This window comes from Colias croceus, chromosome 8, assembly GCF_905220415.1.
Source record: "Colias croceus chromosome 8, ilColCroc2.1".
Taxonomy (NCBI): domain Eukaryota; kingdom Metazoa; phylum Arthropoda; class Insecta; order Lepidoptera; family Pieridae; genus Colias; species Colias croceus.
In genome coordinates, this window is record NC_059544.1 from 6,558,470 (window position 1) to 6,579,305 (window position 20,836).

At 35.6% G+C, this 20,836-nt stretch overlaps 2 protein-coding genes across 5 annotated transcripts; one reads left to right on the top strand and one right to left on the bottom strand.

Annotated features, from left to right (window-relative positions):
* Positions 1 to 47: 47 nt before the first annotated feature.
* LOC123693821 (trypsin, alkaline B-like) lies at positions 48 to 1,598 on the top strand. Its single transcript, XM_045639057.1, has 4 exons — positions 48 to 206; positions 387 to 555; positions 732 to 987; positions 1,177 to 1,598. Exons 1-4 carry the CDS (start codon positions 161 to 163, stop codon positions 1,501 to 1,503), a joined length of 798 nt encoding a protein of 265 aa, XP_045495013.1. The 5' UTR covers positions 48 to 160; the 3' UTR covers positions 1,504 to 1,598.
* A 4,238-nt stretch (positions 1,599 to 5,836) lies between these two features.
* On the bottom strand, positions 5,837 to 17,875 carry LOC123693808 (galectin-4-like). Of its 4 annotated transcripts, XM_045639033.1 has the most exons (8): positions 17,758 to 17,860; positions 17,499 to 17,704; positions 11,618 to 11,727; positions 11,151 to 11,297; positions 10,660 to 10,879; positions 9,291 to 9,412; positions 7,229 to 7,433; positions 5,837 to 6,625 (listed from the first exon to the last, which is right to left on the bottom strand). In XM_045639033.1, exons 2-8 carry the CDS (start codon positions 17,610 to 17,612, stop codon positions 6,428 to 6,430), a joined length of 1,116 nt encoding a protein of 371 aa, XP_045494989.1. In that variant the 5' UTR covers positions 17,613 to 17,704; positions 17,758 to 17,860; the 3' UTR covers positions 5,837 to 6,427. The 4 variants fall into 4 exon arrangements, with proteins under 4 accessions (XP_045494989.1, XP_045494988.1, XP_045494991.1 ...); XM_045639032.1 differs by having other exon boundaries at positions 17,499 to 17,875; XM_045639035.1 differs by lacking the exons at positions 17,499 to 17,704; positions 17,758 to 17,860 and adding an exon at positions 15,002 to 15,270.
* Between the last annotated feature and the right edge of the window lie 2,961 nt (positions 17,876 to 20,836).

A 20,836-nucleotide genomic window follows, 5' to 3' on the forward strand; every position in this document is an offset into this window, starting at 1 on the left:
CAAAGCACTGATTAGATGATAGTCTTCTACGACATTAAAGTTTTGAGTGCGGTTTAAAATAATGTATTCCAAGTGGCACTTCAATACAATTATAAAGATATGGTAATTAGATATAAACAAGCATTTCTCATTCAACAACATTATTTTGAAAGTCACTACAATGCGAGTTGCAATATTATTGTTGTCTACAGCAGCTGCTGCAGTGGGTAATGATTTATTTTTGTTACACTTACTTTAGTAAATGAAATAATTCACATTTCGTTAACAAAAATTAACAAGTTGAATTTACTACATAACCTTGAGATAACATTTCATTTTCGACTTCAATGTAGATTATTTAATAAGAGTAAAAAAAGAACAATGAACATTAAATTTGGATATTTCAGCTGTGCCCCGACGTTCAATGCGTATCGTCGGTGGCAACACAACCTCTGTTGAAGAATATCCCTTCATGAGTAACATGCAATATGGTCTTTGGGGTATTTGGTGGTACCAGTCCTGTGGAGGGTCGCTGATCACTACGAAAGCCATACTATCTGCTGCGCATTGCTACTAGTATGTTGTTGAATCTTCTTATCTTATTACCTTACAGATTTTAATATAAGTATAGGTATCTTATTGATATTACATTACATTATAATTAACAACACATTTAAAGTTGTCGTACATCATCATCAGCGTTCCCACATCTGTGACACGGGCCAGCTAAAACTTGAAAATATGTATTTTAGCTTAGACAGTCCATCGTCATGGCGAGTTGTTCTTGGGACGTCAATGGCTTCAAGTGGCGGTGCTACGTACAAAGTTGCTGAGTTGATATGGCATCCTCAATATGATAGTTTATCACTGGACAATGACGTAGCGATCGTCAAATTACAGAGCGGTTCTATACTTTCGAGTAAAGTATCTGTAGCGCGTATAGCTGGTCCTAATTATAATCTTCCTGATGGAACCGTTACTTATGCCGTGGGATGGGGTACTCTTTGGGTAAGTGAATACTAGAGTATATTAGACCAGCTAGTGAATAATTTTCTATGCGCAAAAAAATCAAGTAAACGAGTAATTTTTTCTCAGCTTATATGTCGCTCTTTCTACAATAAAAATCTATACAAATTATTATGTACGTTTATTGCACATACAAAAAACAAGCTCACAATTTTTTTTTCTAATACACAGTCCGGTGGAGAGCCGGCAGAAGAACTGCAACACGTCGATGTGAACGTAATTAATCAAGAAATTTGTGCTGAAAGGTACGCGTCACTGCAGTCACAGCCGGGGAACGAAAATTGGCCCGTAATTACAGATGGCATGTTGTGTGTCGGCGTTCTGGACGAAGGTGGTAAAGATGCGTGTCAAGGAGACTCGGGAGGGCCTTTGGTGCATGATAAAAATGTTATTGTTGGAATCACGTCTTGGGGATACGGCTGCGCTCATCCACAGTACCCTGGTGTTAATACTCGTGTATCTGCATTCACGGACTGGATTGTCGCGAACGCTAAATAGATGGAACTTTCCTCAATTATATAGGTATTACTACCTACTCAATAAGATAGGTGAAATTGTTAAAGGTGTATGCGAAAATAAATACGTTGTTTTCATTTGTGGAGTTTCATTTTAATTACCTAATTAGATCTATCACACACGTCTTTAACATTATTATAAAGGTCGAAATAAAATTCGTTATGTACCTACCTATATCTCTTACGGTGCATTTACATCAAACGATCATAGGCTAGAGGGCATTCTTTCGTGATCCTTTAGTGTAAACGAAAACTTTTAATTTTTTATATTTAATAAACTTATTAGCCCGGACGTACATACAGACAAACAGACTAAAATTCTAAAAAGTATATTCTTGGCTTTGGTATCTACCTATTGTATATTACGCCCCAAGTACCTACTCTTTTAAAAAAATATTCAATGTAACGTTTTGACTTTCCTACGATTTTATTATATGTCGTGGCCATATCGTAGATTTGCGCATTTCATGATGTGGCCAACATAGTTTGATCAGATCGTTAAATCGTCAATGTTTCACGATTTTGCCATCCATATTTGGCCAGATCGTATAAATATTTAAAAAATTCGATCTCCTCAAACTATATAGGCCACATCATGAATACGATATCGCTATGACATTTGGATTAGAACATAGTTGGAACATAGCATAGAATATTTTCGAACGCACTAAGAACAATGAAAGAATGCTCTACGTCGGTTTACACTAGAATAATTTTACATAGCGGTGTTACATACTTGTTAGTATGAGCATTCGCTCGTTTGATGTAAATGCACCGCTTTAACTGGATAATATCGATGCTTTACAGCCAATAAAGGATAACCGCCACCTATAAAATTGTTCATGAGAGTGGTTTAAAGTGAAAAATACAAAAAAAAAATTCATAAAAAAAATTGTATAGACCCCAAAAAGCTGGAGATGTATACAATATAGCATTGAATTTAGTACTTATTAAATGAAGTTTTTATTTTTCCATTATATAGCGCAAAATACAATTTACTGTCGCTTATCCTCAAATGGTTTTTATTTTGTAAACAGGAAAAATGGCATAAGTGTAAATACTTGAATTTTTTGCTTGAGCATAAATGACGTAATTCTAATTTAAATGTTATATACATCGAAGAAAAATGTCACAAGCAAAAGTTTTAGGGAAAAAATATAGGTAAATACTGTGTAAGGAGCTACCGAATAAAAATTAACAGTATGCAAAACTGTATAAAGTTAAATTTTTTAACGGAAATATTTTGCATAAGATACTGAAACTTGCTTTGCCCCAAATTTTGCTTTAGGGATGTAAATAATTAGAAGACATCAATATTTATCAAATCAGTCTTTATTTGACGTATTAATAGCACATAACATAAGCATCACAAAATCAAAAACAAAATAAAAAAGCATCTCCGACGAATAGCTCTTACATAGCCGAGCTCAAATTAACTTAAAAATAACAAAGGTAATTTTTTTTTTTTATGTCAGAGCATGCAAAGGAGCAGGTGGGCCACCTGATGTTAAGTGGTCACCACCGCCCATAAACACTTGTAACACAAGGAGTGTTACAGGTGCTTTGCCGGCCTTTAATGTACAAATAAGCTCTTTTCTTGAAGGCCCCAATGTCGTAGTTGTTCGGGAACACCGCAGGTGGCAGATCGTTCCACAGTTTCACCGTACGCGGAAGGAAGTTACGGGTAAAGCGGACAGTGGTGGAGCGCCAACCATCCAGATGGTGCGGATGGAACTGGTTTTTACGGCGTGTGGTCCGGTGGTGGAACTGTGCGGCTGGTATAAGGTGGAACAATTCCTCAGAGCACTCCCCGTAGTAGATTCTGTACAGTATACAGAGAGACGCAACGTCTCTCCGCACTGACAGTGGATCGAGCCTATCGGAAAGCCTACGGTCATCGACAATTCGAGCTGCTCGACGTTGGATACGGTCAAGTGGAAGGAGTTGATACTGTGGGGCTCCGGCCCAGAGATGAGAACAGTACTCCATATGCGGTCGCACCTGAGCCTTGTACAGCTGAAGTCGGTGGGCCGGCTTGAAGTACTGTCTCGATCTACTGAGCACACCAAGTTTTTTCGAGGCTAATTTAGCTTTCGCTTCCAAATGACTGCGGAATTGAACGTCACTCGAGATTTCAACTCCGAGGATTCCGATTTTCGGCGATATACTAAGGGGAGTACTCTTAAACCGAGGTTCTACGACAAATGGGGTCTTTTTAGCGGTAAACGCGCAAACCTGTGTCTTTAGGGGATTGAACTCGACAAGATTAAGTTCGCCCCACTCCGAGACTTCTTGGAGAGAAGACTCGACTTCAGACACAAGTTTGTTTCGACTCTCATTGAGGCTTTCCTTTGAGGTGTTTGCACGGCCGGGATAAAGAGCATCCCCCGTACTGTCGTCTGCATAGCAATGAATGTTACTGATTTGTAACAAATCATTGATATGCAGAAGGAACAGTGTAGGAGATAGCACGCAGCCTTGTGGGACACCAGCGTTCACATGAAGAGGCTTAGAGCAAGAACCGTCGATAACGACCTTAATGCTCCTCTCTTCCAGGAAGCTGGCAACCCAATCGCATAACCTTGCAGGAAGTCCGAAAGATGGTAATTTCGCTAGAAGTGCCTTGTGCCAGACCCGATCGAAGGCTTTCGCTACATCCAAACTTACAGCCAATGCCTCCCCTTTACTCTCAACCGCCTCCGCCCATCTGTGAGTGAGGTACACCAAAAGATCAACAGTCGAGCGACCACTACGGAAACCGTATTGCCGGTCGCTTAACAACTGGTTCTCCTCCAGATACCTCATGAGCTGGCAGTTAATAATCCATTATTATAAAATAATGGAATCCATTCCATTATTTTGGAGAGTAAAGAAGTGATGGCGATCGGTCTGTAGTTAGACGGATTTGAGCGATCGCCTTTTTTTGGGATTGGGTGGACAAGAGCAGTCTTCCACGAATTCGGGACAATGCCTTTGGCGTAAGAGAGCCGAAAAAGACGCGTTACAACCGGTGCCAACTCAGGAGCACATGTCCTAAGCACAATAGGGGAGACTCCATCCGGCCCAGTCGACTTATGGATGTCAAGGGAAAAGAGAGCGTTTCGAACGCCACGTTGTGTGAAGCGTATATCCGCCATTGAATGGTTGCACCGCGGGATGGTCGGCGGTGTCATTCCCCTGTCATCAAGAGTCGAGTTCCTAGCAAAGAGAGCGCCCAAGAGTTCGGCTTTCTCTTTAGCGGAATGGGCCAGAGAGTCTTCGTCCTTGTGCAAAGGTGGAAAGGATTAACGACAAAAGTTACCTTGGATGGCCTTGGCGAGGGACCAAAACGCCCTTGTTCCCGAAGGAAGTCGCGATAGTCTATCGCCAAGTGCACCAATATAACTAGATTTTTTAAATAGAATTCAACGTTTTGTAATTTTTATGTATATTTAATTTTGTTCTGTGTAGGTATTTCTCATAGAAAACATTACAAAAATTTAAAAAAAAGAACTGCAACTTTTCAACAAACAAAGTTTTCTTAACATTAATTAAGATTAATGAAATCAGTCTTCTCATCGCGAAGCCGCTTGGGCTCGTAGGTTTGGGGAAACGATACCGATAACCACCATTCCAAACTGTTTTTAGACAGATAAACGACAGATAGGATGAAAACAAATTAGCATAAACGTATTTTTCATTTCTGCTATTTTATCCTAAGCGTCAAAATTTCTTCTGTTCCGGGAGGGAAAAAAAGTATAAGCGACAAACTATTATTAAATATTTATAGGGACAAATGTAGTATCCGCCATTTAAGTGTTTAAAGACTAACCGGAAAAAAACTGCTAAACACCAAATTAAGTCTCAAAAATGTTGCCTTTCTATATCAAACGACAATTTTGTTTTTTGAAGGCACGAGCGTAAAGTACTAAATGAAATTTAACAAAAAATTACAGCGAAGCAAATTATCTTAAACGCATATTTTTTTATACTTGCCTTCAGGCAAAATGGTTTAACGTTAAAATATTAAAAATTTACAGAAAGCCCAAAAAGTATAAAGGTTGTTTGTATTGAAATATTTTTGATTAACTACCAAAATGCATTCCACACAAAAAAATCTGTCGTTTAAGACGAAGAAATTTGGCCTTAGTCTTTGATTTTACTACCGCCTAACCGACTTAAAGTTTAACCTAGAGATGTGTGAACTAGACCAAACGACGCAGAAAAAAAAGAGCAATTCAGCGGTATATATAAGTCCGTTCTCCAAAAAATGGCGCTTATCCCTTTTTGGCTGTAAGCCATCGATATGGACTAGGATTATTAAATAAAACGAAATATTTTACAATCATAGCCTTTATTTCGACCATGTTAATAACAGTTCAATGATTACATCTTATAATAAGTTTAAATTTAACATTCGTCTTAGTCTATACAAAGTCATTTAAACAAAAAATATCACTTAATAAATACATTAAATAACTTGCAACAATATAAATGCTTTCTGTACTCGATTTCAATGGCACTTTATAAGTTTGTAAAATCTGTTTCAACAATATAATATCACAATTCCTTAATTTTATTAGCAACATCTTGTAATCACATCTCTAATAATAATTAAGCATTTCATATAAATAAGATACAATAAATATAAATTAATCTATATATAACGACTTTAAAACATCACCAGCATTAATTACACAGGAATAAATATCTTTGATATAATTTCAATCATAAGAACCTTAATATAATATTCGAATATCAATTTTAGCATGTCGTCTTAAGGTCAATAGTCTTTTTTATCAGAGATCTAATTCATTAATTGAACAAACACATAAAAGCATAATCAACTGTAATTGACCGTCTTACTTTAAAAAAAACATCTAATAAAATTTCATTCAGTCAAGGCTAAGGTTATCACTGCCTTAAATCTATGGACCGTTGCATTTTTCTTCTCCTATGGGAGAGTTAGTGGAGGGACAAATATAAATCTCATCTGGGTAAAGGTCTCCCCGAATTCTTAGCGCTTTGACACCAGCCGCCGCTGCTCGATACTCCAACTCACCGATGAGAATGTCATCCGCAAATATGGACCATTCAGTCGGCCCTCGGACTATGCGGAATGTTGACTGAAAACGAGATTTTTTGTATGAAAATAGGGCCCAAAATTGTTTGTTAAATTCATGGCATGTCAGTATTTCGTCAGGTATTTTTTTTTAAATGTATAAACGTATTTCAAAACTAAGTTGGAAATTGATATTTTTTAACAATCTAATGAACAGTAAATATAAATCGTGTTATTATAAATTTAATTGTAGTCAAACAATACTTCTCAATATCAAGAATGGTCTATTTTAGCTTACCTGACATTAACATCAACAAATGTTATAGCTGAACTAAGATCATCAATTGGTTTAAATTTCTAACCATGACGTCACAAGATGGCATCCATTCGTTCCTATTCTTAGTTGTACCTTAGTGCCGGGCACGAGCCGGGCGGTGCGCTGCCTGCGCTCGGGCCCCCAGGCGCCGAGCCACGCGTTGAGCACGACGAGCTGCCGGTCGAGGTGCGAGTCGGCGTGTAGACCACACACTACACACACCTTAGTGCCGGGCACGAGCCGGGCGGTGCGCTGCCTGCGCTCGGGCCCCCAGGCGCCGAGCCACGCGTTGAGCACGACGAGCTGCCGGTCGAGGTGCGAGTCGGCGTGTAGACCACACACTACACACACCTTAGTGCCGGGCACGAGCCGGGCGGTGCGCTGCCTGCGCTCGGGCCCCCAGGCGCCGAGCCACGCGTTGAGCACGACGAGCTGCCGGTCGAGGTGCGAGTCGGCGTGCGCGCGCAGGCTCACGTGCAGCTGGATGTTGGGGCGCGGCCACTCGCGCGTGTAGTCCATCAGGTCGAGGATGAACGAGTGTAGCATTGGACGTAGTCTGCCAATTTTTATATTTTATATTATTTAAAGACACACACTCTATCGCGTCGCGTTAAAACGCCACGAGTGTAATTGCTGCGTTTTGCTTGTGAAATGAATGAAATGATTGATCATTTCATGAAATGGGCGCATTTCATGACGTGGCCAACTTAGTTTGACCAGATCGTTAAATCGACAATGTTTCACGATTTTGCAATCCACATTTGGCCAGATCATATAAAATATAGGGAATTCATAAAATCCATACTAATATTATAAATGCAAAAGTCAAGGTACTGTCTGTCTGTTACTCAATCACGCCTTAACTACTGAACCAATTTGCATAAAATTTGGTATAGAGATATTTTGATACCCGAGAAAGGACATAGGATAGGTTTTATCCCGGAAATCCTTTCTTTCAAAACGCGGGCAAAGCCGCGGGCGGAAAGCTAGTATTTAATAATTTCAGAATATTTTAAGAACTTGTTTAATGTCATTTAAGTCAGCGGCTGAAACAAATAGAATTAATCAAATTTTTGTAATAAACTTATACTAAGTGTAGTACGTAACATAATAATTAAACAAATAATTTTACCCATATAAACTATTATTTGAAACAAAATTGAATACACAGATTGAATATTATTTTTAATAGGTATCAAACATGTCAAGTTACGCGTCATCTATTTTTAGAAAACAAACAAATATAATAATTTAGTAGGATATACATACGAAGGTAGGATATTATGTATAAATAATAAATACATACTTACATACTAATATTATAAATGCGAAAGTAACTCTGTCTGTCTGTCTGTCTGTCTGTCTGTTACTCAATCACGCCTTAACTACTGAACCAATTTTCATGAAATTTGGTATGGAGACATTTTGATACCCGAGAAAGGACATAGGCTACTTTTTATCCCGGGAAAATGACGCAATCCCGGAAATCCCACGGTAACGGGAACTATGCGGGTTTTTCTTTAACTGCGCGGGCGAAGCTGCGGGCGGAAATCTAGTAATAAATATATAGACTTTAGACGCATTTTTTCTTGAACATAATATCTGCGGTTCCCATAGTACTCGAACATTTTCGTCGTATTTTTTTTGCTAGGACTTTCTTCATATTTTAATTGAATGAATTATGACGTTTTTTACTGCGATAAATAAAATTTTCCCTGCCGCTGCCATCTTCACACATAAACACAGCGCTTGCAGCGCCTCTACCAATGATTACTATAACTACTTTATTAATAATTTTAACAAAATAATTTTGACCATTTCATGAAAAAACCGCGCGTTTATTTGCCCATATCGAGAAAGGATTTCTTATCATTGATCTGCTTAAACAACATCACGACATTCAACCATTTCATGAAATGATCGATCATTTCATGAAGTGAGCAAATCTACGATATGGCCATTATTATATAAACAAACTGAACGCAATGACATTCTAAGGTATAAAAATGAAGCATTTGTCAATGCGCGCGCGTATAGACGCCGCGTGATATGCCGCATGTAAACGCATATGCGGACGAAATCGCGGGCAACCGCCAGTTGACATTTAATGTAAATTTTCTCCTATAAACACTAAATCAAGAATTTATTAATATAAATCAGGTTAATGAACGTCAAAAAGAGTAAAATAAACATAAGAATATGGCAATACAACTTTAGATTTGCATGTGTCCTACATTTGAAATTGGTTACCGAATGCATGGAAAAGTATATCGCTTAGAAGTACAGAGTAAAGGGCGTAACCAATCTTATCTTAATCTTATTAACCCAAAACATCACCATGAAGGTTTGATTTAATATAAAACCTTGTTTCAATAATGCAATGGTGTACTCAATAATATTAATATTATATTACCTTCCATGAATAACCAATTGGTGAGCATCTGGAATACCAAACGGTAATGCAGCTATGATATTGGAATGCCAAGTTGGTTCCTCGCCTTTAGCAGGACCTTTGAAATAATCTCTTACTGGTACCTGAAATCCATACTTAATATTATAAATGCGAAAGTAACTCTGTCTGTCTGTCGGTCTGTCTGTTACTCAATCACGCCTAAACTATTGAACCAATTTGCATGAAATTTGGTATGGAGATATTTTGATACCCGAGAAAGGACATAGGCTACCTTTTATTGCGAAATATGTACCACGGGCGAAGCCGGGGCGGACCACTAGTTTTTTATAAAAGGAATATGTATTAAGTATATTTTATCAATACATATAATCAAATCGAAGTAATGTCAAAACTGTACATTGAATAATTTTAAAAAGAACACATGGGGCGTTATCTACTATAAAAATAGCAAAGCAAAAAAAATTGTTTTTAGAATTTTTATCTGTTCTTCCGGGCTAAAAAAAAAAGTAATGCATGGATTTACTTCAAATTTGGTACAGAGATAGCTTGAGACCTGAGGAAAGACAAAGGATAGGTTTTATCCCGGTAATCCCACGGGAACGGGAACTATGCGGGTTTTTCTTTGACAACGCGGGCGAAGCAGCTGGCGGAAAGCTAGTATTTAATAAAATTTTAATTATAATAAAAAACGTAGATACATCAGTCATTAACACTCCCTTGCATATTAAAAATCTATACATATAATAAATCTGTAGAAGGGTCAATTCTGTACATTGAAAATATTGAAAAAATAAATAGCAGGGGGTGTTACTGGATCGATACCAAACCCAAATATGTGATTAAAAAAATTTTTGTCTGTCTGTCTGTCTGTCTGTCTGTCTGTATGTGAAGGCATCACGTGAAAACTAGCGGTTCGATTTCGATGAAACTTGGTATAATTATACCTTATTATCCTGGGCGTAAAATAGGATACTTTTTATCCTGGAAAAATACGTAGAAAAAAATTAATCTTAATTTTTCAGTTTTATCCATAGACGTTGTTCCGTAGAACCGCGAACACACGTTGCGTATTATTATAGGCCTAGCCGTATTTGGGAATTGGGTCCAATAGATATTTATAAGATTTTATTGTCAGAGGTACCTACTCAAAATGGAGAAATAAACCATCCACGCGAAGACCGACATCCGCGCGGACGGAGTCGCGGGCGGAAGCTAGTATAAAATAAAATTTGTTCACTATAATATAGTAAGAAAAACACCAAGAATAGACCAATTTGAAAGGTTTACTACTCTCGCCGGAATACTAATAACTAAGCGATAAACGAACGTAATTAGGGCGTGCCGCTAGTTTGAAGAACATTAAACTCACTTCTAACACCGGCGACGCTAACGTCGGGTAAATATCAGTCTTCATGACGCTTAACGTCGCATCTCTAATGCCCGTCACTTGTACCCAACTCGCTATAAGTGGGCTCGGGTTTCTATGTTCGTAACTGCAATAATGCTCCCCATTCACTGCCCACAATGTTTCCTTTTCATCCACTAGAATCTCGATCGTGAATAGCGCGTCCGCTTTGAATGGGAATAATCTGAAAATGAAATTGTTTCCAATGAGATTTCAAATACGTGTGAAACATTTTGCAAATTAGGTAGGTACCTTTACATTTCTAGAATAATTAAGCAATATAAAACAATGACTTTAAAATTAACTTTGGTAAAATTCCTTTCTATATAATTCATTGTTTATTTTTCGCTTGGTGTTCCACATTGGATAAACCCTTAAGTCATTCACGATTACATTGTGCTTAAGAGCTTGAGCTAGAACCGTTTAACAGCCATTCGATAAAACTGTTTATTCACCGATAAGCAGTGGTTTCCTCGAGTCCCCACTTGTCGTGGCGCTTTGTGTTCCTCACGACGTAGCATTGTGGCAGGCGAACGTTAAAGTGGATGGCTACGTCTCCTCGACCCGATTCGGCATCCCCGCACCCAATGTTCACGGCAAACCTTATTCAAACATTACTTCATAAATTCACAGGGCGCAGCAACATAACATTGATTAAATGGATTAAATGGAATTTACGATAAAGACCTGCCACGAAATACCTATGCATTCTTATCTGCTAATGACTGGGTAATTTTATAGTTTTACTCAAAACAAATACGAAAAAGAATAGAGACAATCTTACACTCGGCAGAACATAAATAAAATATAGGTAACTAAGTATATAAATTATTTTAATTATAAAATCATATTTATGTTGTCAAGCCCAATAATAATTGACTTATGTATAAAATTCAGTAAAGACAAAATATGTCTTACCTACCATGGTAAATCGTCAGAGGGTGTGCCCGTGCACACAACGTGAGATCCAATCGATAAAGGCTCTACTAACGTGTGTGTAAATTTTACTTCACGCGCCTCTGCTAACTGAATCTGTAACAAAATATTACTTACATTATACCTACATTATTCGTGTTTCGTTGCAATTACATTGAGCAAAATATATATGCATTTACCAAGGCATTTACCCGTGATAATAAAGAAAATCCAGTATTGACGTTTACGAGACAGTCTTCTATATAGTTTTTTCATGGTCAAAGAAACATAAAGAATGGTAATTGGTAATCGCGAGCAATAACAAACGCTCCTTCGCTTTATCACCGTTATGTTGATTGATTCTAGATAATCTTAATCCCACCAAAAACATTTTCATGTAAAATGTTGCCAAGACGAGCCCATATGACTCGCACTGACAAAAAGTTATCAGATCTCATGTAGAGCCAAGCTTCTGACACTACACGCCCTAACTCTACAAGGCCTAACTTCACAAACTCTACACCTTAGTCAAAATATGTGGCTTGGCCATTTCGCTACATTCACATCGGCGTAAGGTGAAAAATTAATTCACTGTTCATTACTTTTGTGTTATACAATAGTTCTTGAAGTAACGAACGGCCAAGCCACATATTTTGTCTAAGGTGTAGAGTTTGTGAAGTTAGGCCTTGTAGAGTTAGGGCGTGTAGTGTCAGAAGCTTGGCTCTACATGAGATCTGATAACTTTTTGTCAGTGCGAGTCATATGGGCTCGTCTTGGCAACATTTTACATGAAAATGTTTTTGGTGGGATTTCATTTCTTTTTGTAAGTTGTTTGTAACAAAATTTTATATGTCGATTAAATTTTATTTTTTTTTAACAAGGAGTACCTATAGATATATATCTAGGGGAACCAAGTTTTAGATTATTAGATTAGACCTCTAGCGTCATCAAAATTTAATTTAAAATTACAGGTCTCATACAAACTCCCATCCCCTAGTTTAAGGGGTTGGGCGATGAAAGTTACAAGTTTTATAATTTTTTTGTTGTTTGTGTGCTAATACTAGCTTACATACAAAATTTCAGCTTTCTAGGACATTAGGAAATACCTTAAGAATTTTGATGATCATCAGTGAGTCAGTGACGAAATTAGCGTTTTTTAGATATAAATAAAATCTGAAGTATACAAGCTAATGTAATTAAAACTTAATATGTTCAATAAGTCCGCTATTAACAATATATCCCGAAAATTTTGTTGATCTAGCATAATCCAAACCCAAGTTATGAGGGTTCAAAAAAACGTCGAAGCGCTTCGAGAAAAGGTAGGTAGTGCCCGTGCGCTTCGCTTGTTCGCTTGGCTCGTCTTGGCGGGGGCACTACCGTGCCCCCAGATATATTATTACAAAGCGATAAAAACCGGGTTTCATTTATTCATCACATCTATCTACTAAATTACTAGGACGTACTAAGTTAGGTTTTAGATTTTAAGAACCTATCGTCTAATTTGGCATGTTTCTAATAAGGCGTTCCATTCGCGTCATGTACTTGCAATTCCTAACCTTTATTAAATTCAATCCACGTAAGTATCAACGACGACTTTAAATTTGTCATAAGCATGAGGTCATCAAAACTAAGTATGAAATTAATTGATGTCGGGGCCGCGGCCGTTCTCAGTAGCCCGTGAATATTTTACAATGCAATGCAAACTTGGAACAAAAGAAAAATATCGAGTAAACTTGATCATACAAAGACGTTCAGACTGGATAAATACAAACACAATAAATATAAGACATAATATCATTTGTAAACATACAGGTACACGCATAGAAGTTTTAATAAGCTACAGACTCATTTAAGTCAACTGAATTTTCCTCCATTCGATTCTAGTACCTAACCCAAAACCCTAAAATACTATTTTTGGTCCTTGTTTCAACTTCCATGCTACGGTAAATTATTTGTCGATATTTGTGTTGTACTAAAGTACTAAACAGTCAAGGAGTCAACACGCAACTCGCAAGGTCCGTGATTGCGTGCTATGGGGTTGTTAGGTGCCTAGTACCTACATATTATCGACGCTTGTAATGGGTGGATTCATAATTTTGAGCTTTTAGAACTTAAAGCGCCGAAAATATATTTTATCACATTTTTTGACCTTTTAGATCTACGTCCGAAAAAATTGGTCAATATGACGAATTAGTACTTTTTACTAATTAGGTAGGTAGGTATGTGCTTTATTACCTAGAAAGTTATATGAAAAATAGTTTGAAGAATATCACCGGATCTTAGAATTTGGTGTTTTACTTTTATCTTGATACATACCTATTGATATAACTTCATAAATAAGGAAATGCATATATATATCTTAGAAATACCTTTGACAATGGATTCACTGGTGCTGAGAAAAGTCGGGATACGGCGTTGTAACAACTAAAATAATTACTGCCATGATACATCTTATCCAAATATTATAACTACCTATTTTAATTCTTCCAGTTTACATCATGACACGAAAGGTACATTGACTAACGATAATTTGCGGGACGAATCATTAATATGAAATAAAGTCAAGATCGCAAGGCGGGTTTGCAAGAGATACTGTTTTGAAAAATACCCTCATTTTATTTTATTTTCTTGTAGCATTAGTTGTACTAATTAGGTACAGTATTTCACACAAAAATTTCGTATTTCCACGTAGGTAGGTACTAGGTAGTGTATATAGAACAGAGTTAATTAACAAATCTCATCTATTGTGCACTTGTTCAAGATTAGTTTCCTTGATACAGTAATTATTATTTTGTTCAATGTTTACGTTGCTTTATTTATATCATACATATCGCAAACGTTAATCTGTTAGAAGTGTTTCTGTGATGTGGTGTGTAATGTGTATAGTGTGCATATTATAAGTCCGTTCGCGTTAAGAAAATAGTGAGTCATCAGTGCAACTACAGGTGAGGGTGTATTCACAGTGGAGAAAAAGTACAAACATTTTTTTAAACATTAAATTATTATTAATGGAAAAAAAAATGTCTTAAAATTACTTAAATCACTAATCAGTATCGCTAGATTCTTCAGTTTTCAGCCGGCGGACAACGATGACTCACTATTTTCTTAACGCGAACGGACTTATAAAGCTCAGTGAGTTATAAAATATGAATGACATCAGCAGTGTTAGAAATAAATAGCATTGAGAAGAAATAATGTTAAAAACTTATTGCTTCGTTGTAGGTGCTATATTACTATTATGTACATAAGTAGTGTGTGTAGATAAATTATTTATTCGTGTTTTTACGTACCTAAACTTTACACGACTCACACATTAAACAATAAGTTAATAGTGAGTGGGTGATACAAGATTTCAGTGACAGTGCAATGGATACAAACATCGTACAATTACCGGAGAGACTGGTATATTTTCTTCATCACTATCAGGAGAACGCGATCGGCAAAACAATCGACGGCAAATCGCACCACAACCACATTTAGCACAGCAGACCATGACGAGGGCGGTGTACACGAAAACTTGTAGTCAAAAACCACTGATCACGATATAAATCAGAGCACCGCATTCGTACGAAAATATATCTGATCGACGATGCTACTATTAGTTGGTGCCCTAGTTACGTCCGTGGCCCGCGACATTCAGTGTATCATTGAAGTTTGTTATAGGTATAAGGTAGCGTTTACGACGCGAGGTGCCTGAATTACCGCCTGTTTACCAAACTATGTTGCCTCGTAAACCAAATACGTAAACACCGCGGCACGCCCTTACTTCTTAAAATTCTTTTTTATAATTTTTAATGTTCATGAGGAACATAGAGGGCATAACTAGCGAAATGTGAGTGATTTTTTTTGTACGCATTTAACTTCAAAATTATCTTTATATAATAAAAAATAATTAATAACTTTCATAATCAATTTCATAATCAAATCGTTTATTGAAGACATAGGTAGATTTTTTTATTTTAAATATAGATTATATTGATTATAAATGTCTTGTCAAATTTCTCATAGGTAGGTAGTTTTTATTATTTCGATATCTATTTAAGAGGAGGCTCCCTAAATTTTATGTGTACATAAATATTCTAAAACAGTCACACTTACAATCAAAATGGAACTTTAGTATATGATTTATTAGGTCTTTTTCTTTCCATGTACAAGACAGATACGTAATTATAACATTTCCGCTCGATTCATTTTTTTATTCAAAAATTATGCCTTTTTTAAGGATTATTACATTTTTAAAAGTATTTTTTTAAGTTTAGTAGCTTTTAAGATTTACTTGGCCTTTATGTCTAAAATAAATGTTAACAGTAAGAAAATATAGTTTACTATCCAATCCCAAGATATTTTTTATCTAGATCAATTATTACTTTAGTTATAAGCGAAATAAGAATTGAGACATACGAGATTTAGTTATTTATTACGGCTTAAAAAAATATTTAAGAATGCCTGGTCTTCTCTTCTTATTACACACTTGATGAGTTTCCATACAATGTAAGATAACATACAAAATAATTTTGTTTTAAGAAAATATACATATGTATACAATATAGTACATATGTATGGATATCCAGAAAAATATATTTTGTTATAACATGCAGTAACATTGATATGTGAACATGATTTAAATTTACAAGAAAAATATCTAATTTGAATTATTGAAACCACATTTATTAACTTTGGAATTACACGCAGTTACAATACTCATAGCATTAACCTAAATAAGATTGATCAACCTGTAAATAGGTATATGAATAAATACACCATTTAATAATATGATATAATATGCCTAAACTTAAATAAATAAATCAGGCATATAGTATCAAAATCTCTGTAATGACTACGAGAATTTATGATTGATTAGGTATATCATGAAAATTTTCTTTAAATTTTAATAAACAATTGATTTTCTTAGAAACTTTTTTATATGCGTGGACATTTTTCAATATAGTCAGGGTAGGTAATGGTGAACAGGGGTGCCAACTTTGTACAGTATATTATGTTTTGTAAAAAATAACTATACAAGGTCAATAGTCAATATACTTGCTTATTTAATACAAGATTTCCAGTTTAAGAGCACTTTCTATTAAATCCATCACTTCCATATTATGAACTATTTTATGTTCTTGCCATTTTCAAAAATTTCAATTGATTATTCAACACTCAATACAATTTTTAATAATTTAATATAAAAAAACATTTTGGTACAACTTACATAAGAGTAAATAAAAGGATTGACAAGAATAAATAATTTAGTTTTACTAACTGTCAATGCAATTTAGGTTTCCTGCATTAAGTAGTTTAAACACAAGAGATAACTGCGTTAAAAACAACTGACTTCAAACTTGCACTTGCAAAAATGCCCATAAAATAAAAACTACTGGGCCTATCAGAATAAAATTTTTATGGGACCAATTCGACACCATCCCGCATCAAACAAAAAAAAAATCACGTAAATCGTATCACGTAAAAAAAAAAAAAAACATACCGGCCGAATTGATAACCTCCTCCTTTTTTTGAAGTCGGTTAAAAATGGGAATTATTAATAGGTGTTTATTGCACAGACAGTGATAAAGAATAATCAAAACTATTAAAAAAATTGCTAATGATGCAGCCTGTGTAGTATATGACTAGTCAAAATAAATTACATAGTAGGTAATATGCAAATAAAAGTTAAAAACTCGTTTTTAAAGCTAGTTTTTAATGGGCGGACGATGGAAATTTTTCGTAATTAGAAAAATGGCGAATGCAATGTAGCACACTCCTACATAATACAAACAAACATTGTATATTATACCTACTACTTAAAAAAAATTAAATTTGTTTAAGATTTCAGTACTAGATGTATCCAATTTATCTTCTATTAATTGTATTTAAGTCTAAATTCTCACCTCAAAATCGAGAGCGTCTTCTGCAAAATCATACTCAATGAATTCCTTTGGAACTTGTCCTTCCTCTACACTGTCCATGTTTATGCAATTAACACATTTTATGTCTATCGGCATATTTATAAGAAATTATATTTATAATTATAGTGAGTACATTATAACATAAATTACAAAGTACGACGCACGAAGAAATCCTTCGGTAATAAGTACTAGTAATAGTAGTACTTTTTAAGTCTTAGAAATATCACATTGACAAATTTTAACGTTATTTTTATCTTATTATTTTATCGTTTTATTTACAGGTTGAATTCATTATTCATGCAATATTTGTATTGTATTGTTATCATTATATCAATAATAATTATTATTATCACTAATTTCTATTTTCTGAAGGGAATGTCACTGTCAAATTAACGTCACCAATAAATGTCACTTGTAACCAAGTGTTGCAATAAGTGTTGCTTGACACCTCATGACACAGACTTGTAATTTTATCAAAACGGGGATTTTTAGGCATTTATGACACTGATAAAAATTGCGACATAACCTAATTAAAAAAGGTGTTTTAAACCTGATTTTCTAATTTTTATGAAACTTAATGGGTGGACGATGCACTTACACTTTCAAATTTTCTTATAATATTGCCTAAATGTATAATTACGTAAATTCTAAACAGATAGTAGATTTAAGTAAAATTATAATAATTCAAGTAAAATATTAAAAATTCACCAACAAACACTGCCATCAAAATTTGACGATTTATAAGATGATTGCCTGCTCTTTCAATTTATGCGTTTCGTATCGGACCGCTACAGTGCCGAAGCGGTGCGTTTGTCGTACGGCGCACGGCCGGTCGTTTGTTTTCATCAAGGTTTTCATACAAAATGCACGGTGCGGCAACAGCGCGGCGTCCGTACCGCGAACGCTCGACAGCAGGACGGCAACGTCGCAAATCCCACGTGTTCAGTTTAAGGATGTCGAAAATGAAAAAAAAAATGTTTTGTGGTTTTATGAAACCACAGTAAAAGTGAAACTTTTTTTCACACTAGATATAGACATTTAACTAAAAATTATCGTATTTGTACGATAATTATCGTACGTATCGTGCGTCACGTGACATGCGCTACACAGACCAAAAAGTTTGAGACCTGAGTTTGAGACGATTTAATAAAAGTTTCCCTTTAATATCGATATATCGATACATCGTGGATACATCGATATATTTTAAAATAAATAATAGTTTAAAAAAACAAAAAAACACGCTTTTTATAGAAAACCGAACTAAAAAATAGAAAATAAATTTAAATGAATTTAAATTAAGAAAATAGTGTTAAAAATTTCAATGAATATAAATTAATAATACTTAGTGTGAGTAAAAAAAATATATTTTATTTAAAAAAAAAGCGTGGGGTGCATGGTGTCAATGGTTATAGATAATAATGAGAGATATGATAGACATAAGATAGACATAGAGTGATTATCATTTCGATAATATCGAAGCACCCCACGCTTTTTTTTAAATAAAATATTTTTTTTTTACTTATATTGGCATTGATATATCACGGAAAAATTATTGATATGTCGATATATCGGCAAAATTTTAAAAAAATATTGTGGTTTTAAAATTACAGTGTATTTAGCTAGCCTAGCGCAATAATATCAATTGTAATTTTAATACAAAATGTAAATTATTTATTAGACAAAACAACATACATATCAGACACAAAAAAGCGATCTTCTAACTTTTAATAAATCAGGCAAACCAGTATTTGTCCAAGAGTCCATGGCTTAACTGGTGTCAAATAAATTTAAAACAGCATTAGCATACAAATGCACGGCAGTCAGATACGCTTTCAATTTAAGCGTTTGGTAACGGACTGCTAACGTACTGCAACGGCACGGCAGCGGGTTATAACTAGCGGCACGGAAAACGTGCGGCAGCGGTCCGTTACGAAACGCATAAATTGAAAAAGCCCTTAGATGAGGGAAATTCAGAAATAACTTCCTTATATTATGACGGTACCTAGATTCCAGTAGAAATATACATATGAATATCATTTTAGATGCCTTTATCGAAGCGCATCTGCTGCGGAAGTAAGTAGCTTTTCTATGTTTTCGTCATATTGTTTTCAACTAAAAATCACTAAAATCGCAGAAATAATTTTCACTTTGGCATATCATCAACACAGGTTACAGGTCTTAGCACAGATTGTGGGTTTTAGATGTATATATCTCCGTGGGTTTTAGTGTGAAAAAGCCAGTGTCATCTTTCGTTAGCCAGACTCACGTAAAATTATTCGATCGACAAAATCATCGCGAAGCAAATGCAAAACTTTTGCGATCGCAAATTATTTTAAATTGGTTAATCGAATTAATTTGCTAATGCTCTATTTATTTATTAATTATAGATAATTGGAATTCAACTTTTTTTTAAAATTTAATACTACTATTCAATAGATTAATAAATTTAGAAGCAAATATTGTACAACAATACAACATTATGTTAAGCTATTGAATAGCTTCCATGGGCGTAGCCACGGTGGGGCAGGGTGGGGCGCTTGCCCCACCCAGGCTTTGACCTGGAAGGTACCCAACCAAATCTAAAAATTGAATTATCCAGGTACTAACTACTAATCCGTAAGAAAATAATTCACACTCGATTCTCGAAAGTCGACAGTCGACACAGAAAATGAGACCAAAACATTAGTATTATTTACCTCTACAATGACTGATTAACAAATAATTGTCATACGCCCAGCGACCAAACGGCTGAAGATAGGGACACATTTTGGATCTATTTCGTGATGTGGTAGGTGAACAATAAGGTGTTTTGAATAAGAATAATTCGAATAACGAATTGCACACGAAAAAAGAAAATAGCTGAGGCTTCTATGTTACAAAAAAAAAACTTTCAGAAAATATTACACAGAATAAAGTGAGTGTTATAAACAAGTTTTCAAGGTAAAGAAGATGCCATCGCAAATGCCTTCGCAAATGCCTTCGCAAATGCCTTCGCAAATGCCTTCGCAAATGCCTTCGCAAATGCCTTCGCAAATGCCGGCGGCACAGCCGCCGGCCGTGCCAATATTATTTTTTTATTGTTGCCCCACCTTGAGCCCATGGCTAGCTACGCCCATGATAGCTTCTATCGCGGGTATTGAGCGCGGGGACCGAATCCAGAACCATAACGAAAAAAAACCTCGCGCTCCTCACTCCGACGGGCACGGATGTGTGGCTTGAAGGCATGCTATGCAATAGTTTTACCGCGGCCGCGGCAGTCCCCGAGTGCCACACGACTTTTGACGTGATAACGTCTTTAAAATCGTTTTAGTCGGGTGACA